Raw genomic sequence first — 5000 nt, forward strand, 5'->3', positions numbered from 1 at the left:
TCACCACACGCCCCTCGTGGAAATCAGCTTTTAGGTATAATTATTAAGTTGACAGGAAAACGTTTTACTTTACTTTACTTTTTACTTGCTTCTGTTTCATCTCAGGGTAAGGAAACTCGATTTTGGTGAAAAAAGTTTTGCAACCCTTATGCCATTCATTAAGCGTAGTAATACAACTTTATCACTTTGCAGCTCTAGCCTCAGTGGTGAGAGGTTAGATGTGCAATATCTTTTGTTTGGAGTGTGAGTGATACGGGGAAATCAGCTTTTCGGTATAAATATTAAGTTGATGGGGAAAGCGTGCATATATAAGGTTTTACTTTACTTTACGTTTTACTTACTTCTGTCTTATCTCCTGTACAGTGTGAGGAAACTCTATTTTGGTGGAAAAATTTTTGCGACCCTTATGCCATTTCATTTAAGGGATACTCTACACCTCAGAACAATATTTTGAAAGAAGATAGCTTATAACCCAAATAAGTATTCAGCAGATACAAGCGGAACTGAGGACAAAAATAATATGGAGATAAAAGCTTACTAGTCTTACTCCAAGTATTCCCACGTCTCAACCAATGGGATAAGACTATTTTGAGACACCTTTTAAAGTGGTAATCTTACTGAAAACAACCCAATCATTGGCATGCGCCGTGGTAACATTACTGCCACTGGGTGATGTTACTAGTAAGAGCGCCGATTATTTTGAAAATCGTTGAAGAAGGGGAAAAGAAATTCACACAGCTCTCAAATCTAAATGAACCCAAATGTATTTCCATCAGAAGAACGAAATTTTTGCGAAGAGGCTTCGAAATTTTTTCGTCAAATCGACACTTGGCTAAAACCGGTTTAACTGATCCTTGACATCTTTATTAAAGGTCATTGTAATGGATACCGTGATACGATCGGACAGCTGCATAATTTCCATCATGGTACAAAAATAGCATTAAATAACAAGAGAAATTTCGAGTCTACAAGTAAATCTTTGCTTCTTTGCCTTGAAATTTCTATCATAGAAACAATGCAATTGATTCAGTTCACAACCTCCAGTAATCTTCCAAAACCTATTTTTTCGTGGACCGTTTCAAAACCGGGAAATATTCTTGCGTACAAAGCGCGCCAAATCCATCAGCAACCCGCCATTTGCATGGAGGGTTTTAAAATTGATGCCTTGGCATCGAACTAAAATACGTGAATATTTGCTGGACACTTTCTGACGCGATCGACATGGAAACATTGTGGTGTCTCCTGTAGAATGTTCTTGAGAAGAAACAGAGCTAACTTCAAGTTCTCCTTTCTGCGTCATTGATCATGTGCCTAAAAAGTCGTCAGTTTGACTTCCGGTCCTCTAATTGACCAAAATTTCACTTTTCCAGTGCAGTTTTCAGCCGTTAAACTTTATTACTCTTGCATTTTTTGTCTCTCATAAGTTTTTATAGTGCATATGCTACATTTTGAGCAAAAGTCGAAATATGGTGAAGAGTATCCCTTTAAGTGTAGTAATACAACTTTATCACTTTGCACGTCTAGCAACACTGGATGAGGTTAGACATGCAAAATCTTTTGTTTGGACAGTGAGTGATACGGGGAAATTCAAGTTGAAAACAACGTTTTCAAACAACTAAAATGGTTCGACCACAAAAAAAAGGTATTGCATTTTCAAGAAAAGTAATTTTTTCTTAAAGGCACCTTAAACAGCAAATATAAGCAGTCAAAATGATGCATATCTTTACCACTTTCCACAATGCTGGAGACCTCGAGTTCTAGGTTGGGAAGAATCATGTCGTACATCTTGTATCTGCTGCCGAATCGCGGCATCTGAAGGATCAGACATGATGGAAGCTGTACAAACAAGAAAAATCAGCAAGTTTGCCTGCGCTTCTGTGCAGAACTTCACATGCACTAGACATGATTTTGCTCACCAACAAGTGTTACATTGTAGCTCTGTTTACCACCATACTGCGATAAGCTGCAAAGGGTAGCACATAATAATGGTGCGCCAAGTAGGAAATGCAACATTTTATGCGACGAGTCGTCCACATGAGCACTTTTTCGAACGTGACAACTTTTAATTCTTTTCAACTTTTATATCGCTTTTTAAGTCTAGGCTAAGGACGCATCTTTTTAAGCTGGCATTTGAGCTTTAGCTATTTATTTATTTTATTTTATTTTTTCTTTTTTTCGTTTACTTGTTATTCCTTCTCATAATTTTCTTTTTAATTTTTCCATATTCTTAGTGTAAATTAGGTTATTTGCTATTTTATCTTATGTAAAGCACTTAGAATTGTTTTTATAAGTGCTATATACAATCTAAATTATTATTATTATCATCATTATTTGTCACATAACAGCTAACATGCCAGCAGCTTTTCAGCAAATACATTTGTCACTTAAAAATCAGCCAAATTACCTAGTCTACACGAGCAAATAAAAATTGTCACAAAAATTGCTTGTGTAGGCGGGGCTTTACACAAGTGTTTTGAGACAGCACTTTTATCCTCCTAAACTGAGAAGACTTGAAAATCTAATCAATCATGTAAATGTGACTACAAAACCAGCTCTTTCTCTTCAGTTATTTAAAGGCCATAATATTGGTCCAGCCAGGGTTTGACCCTGTCAACTCCTGCATGATACTGGCTGTCAGAGGAGTCAACGAGAACTGTCCACAAAACAATCATTGGTTAAAAGAGGAAAATTAATCGTGCTGCATGTGCGGCACGCAGTTTAGCATATATATTTGTGGTACTCTGGAGGAGAATGGATAGCAAGGCTTAAGCGTGGAGAATGGATACCAGTACATAAGAAGGATGACAAACAAAGGGAAATGAACTATAAACCAATCACAGTGTCACCATGTGTGAATAAAGTTTATGAAGTATTGCTGGGCCAACAAGTTAGTAAGTTTATGAATGACAGACTTAGTGATGCTATCACTGCCTATCGTGAGAAGAATAGTTGCGAGACCACCCTTACTGAAACATGGAAAGAATTAGACAGCAAGAAAATTGTCGGTGTATTGTCATCGGATATGAACAAGATTTTGACTCTCTTAGCCCTAAATTGCTCATAAATAAACTGCAGGCCTACAAATTCTCTGATAAAGCCACACAGCTCATTAGATCATATTTTCAGAGAAGAAAGAATAGAGTGAGGATAGGTTCTGTGACAGGTGACTGGGTTGTGGTGAAGAGAGGATGTCTTCAGGGAAGTAAGTTTGGACCACTTATGTGGAATATTTTCCAGAATGATCAGGTCTATGTAGCAAAGGAAATAACAAAAAGCGTGGAGAAGATACTGGTGGACAATGGAGAGAGGATGACTAAATGGTATCAGGATAATCTTTTGAAAGTCAATAGGCCATTTTACCGTTGTTTGCTCAGCGACCAAGGCTATGAATGGCTGCGAGGCTGCCGATGACCTTGCATTGATACAGACCTCACTGCTTTTATCATGTAAATTGTGCTGTTGTAATGCTAATCAGTCCATATTAACATTACAAAAGCACAAAGGTTTGTATCAAAAGAGGGTCACCGGCAGCCTCGCTTCCATTGCTAGGCCTGGTAACTTAGCCACAACTGTAAAATGGTCTATTGCGACATATATCAAGGGATGGTTTTGGGAAACCCCAAAGGAGAAAGGAACGTTGATCGGTAAGTTGAACAGACACAACCCATTAAGATCCTTGGTGTAAACCTAGATGAAAACCTTAACTTTAGAGATCACATACGTGGTGTGTGTAAGAAAGTTGGCGGGATGATCGGAATAATAAGAAGGCTTAAAAATCTTATCCCAGTCAATGCTAAGTTACTTTACATTTGTATAAATCGGCGATCTTGCCACACCTTACCTATTGCCACTTAGTGTGGCGTTTTTGCACGGTATCCGATACTCGTAAATTAGAATGTGTACGAGAAAGAGCCCTAATAAACGTTATTACACCTGGCTGAAGAGAGCTAAGTTAACAACTTTGCAGAATAGGAGGTTGCAGGACAAACTCATTTTAATGTTTAAAGTCAAAAACAATTTAACAACGAACTATATTGCGGACATTTTCCAATATTAACAAGGAGAATACTAATAGTAAGAGATACAACCTAAGAAATGCAGATTTTGTCTGACCGTTTCAAAACTGTTACTTATGGCAAACATTCTCTTAGATCTCTCAGGCCACAGTTGTGGTCAAAATTAAGTAAAGAACTTTGGCACCTTTTAGGGCAATGATACGTAAAAAGGATATAGCATCAATTCTTGAAGGATGTGGGAGGGAATGCCGCTTATGCTGAGGTTAACAGGACGTACACATATTTATTTATTTATTTAGCATGTGAGCTCATAAATGCATTTAGTTCTACATTTTTAATATACAATTAGTTCTGTGTAAAAGTGTATTTAGTTTGGATAATGTTAATTTCTGGTATTTTTTAAATTTTTATTTTAATGTTTTATAGCAGTAATTAGTTTTAAGGTGTTCCCAATTAGTGCCTTGTGGCGCTAGAACGATTAGACAAGTTAAAAGTTATGTATGTATGTAGGTATGTACTCTGCCAAGTAACAACGTGAAATCACCAAACTTGAGCTTCTGACGATGTGAGCATACAAATGTGAACCTTTCATTCTATACTTTTACTATGTAACTGCTCTTACCAATTTATTTTTTGCATACTTCACTAACATTAAATGACGTGAACGAGGTGTAAAAATTGTGAGACTTAAGATCGTGGTGCAAAGTTATATTTTGAGGTGATGTTTTCGTTGACATCGTCAGTAAATAGGGAGTTTAAGAAATGACAACCGCTACGGCAACGACAACCCCAAAAAGCAGTAATATTATTGGTTAAAGGGGTACTCTGACGAAAAGCACAGTTTAAAAAGAAGTCTCAAATCCTCAAGGAAACGCTGCCAAGATGTCGTTTTCGCTTTGCACATAATGAATTTAACTTACTTTCACCAACATTTCAATGTTATTACGTCAAAATACGTGTCTTTCATAGCATTCATCATTGTTG

The 5000-nt window shown here is 37.0% G+C and overlaps 1 protein-coding gene across 5 annotated transcripts in view; it reads right to left on the reverse strand.

Annotated features, from left to right (window-relative positions):
- Positions 1-5000, reverse strand: part of LOC138008314 (ubiquitin carboxyl-terminal hydrolase CYLD-like) — a 118403-nt gene that overhangs the window by 11122 nt on the left and 102281 nt on the right. For 4 of the 5 annotated variants that reach the window (XM_068855618.1, XM_068855617.1, XM_068855615.1 and 1 more), the window contains one exon: positions 1728-1836. In XM_068855618.1, coding sequence (XP_068711719.1) covers positions 1728-1836 — 109 coding nt within the window. Of the gene's footprint in view, positions 1-1727; positions 1837-5000 lie in introns of those variants that run through there. The other variant, XR_011124229.1, reaches the window with a different exon arrangement.

Source organism: Montipora foliosa, chromosome 6, assembly GCF_036669935.1.
Source record: "Montipora foliosa isolate CH-2021 chromosome 6, ASM3666993v2, whole genome shotgun sequence".
In the NCBI taxonomy this organism is placed as follows: domain Eukaryota; kingdom Metazoa; phylum Cnidaria; class Anthozoa; order Scleractinia; family Acroporidae; genus Montipora; species Montipora foliosa.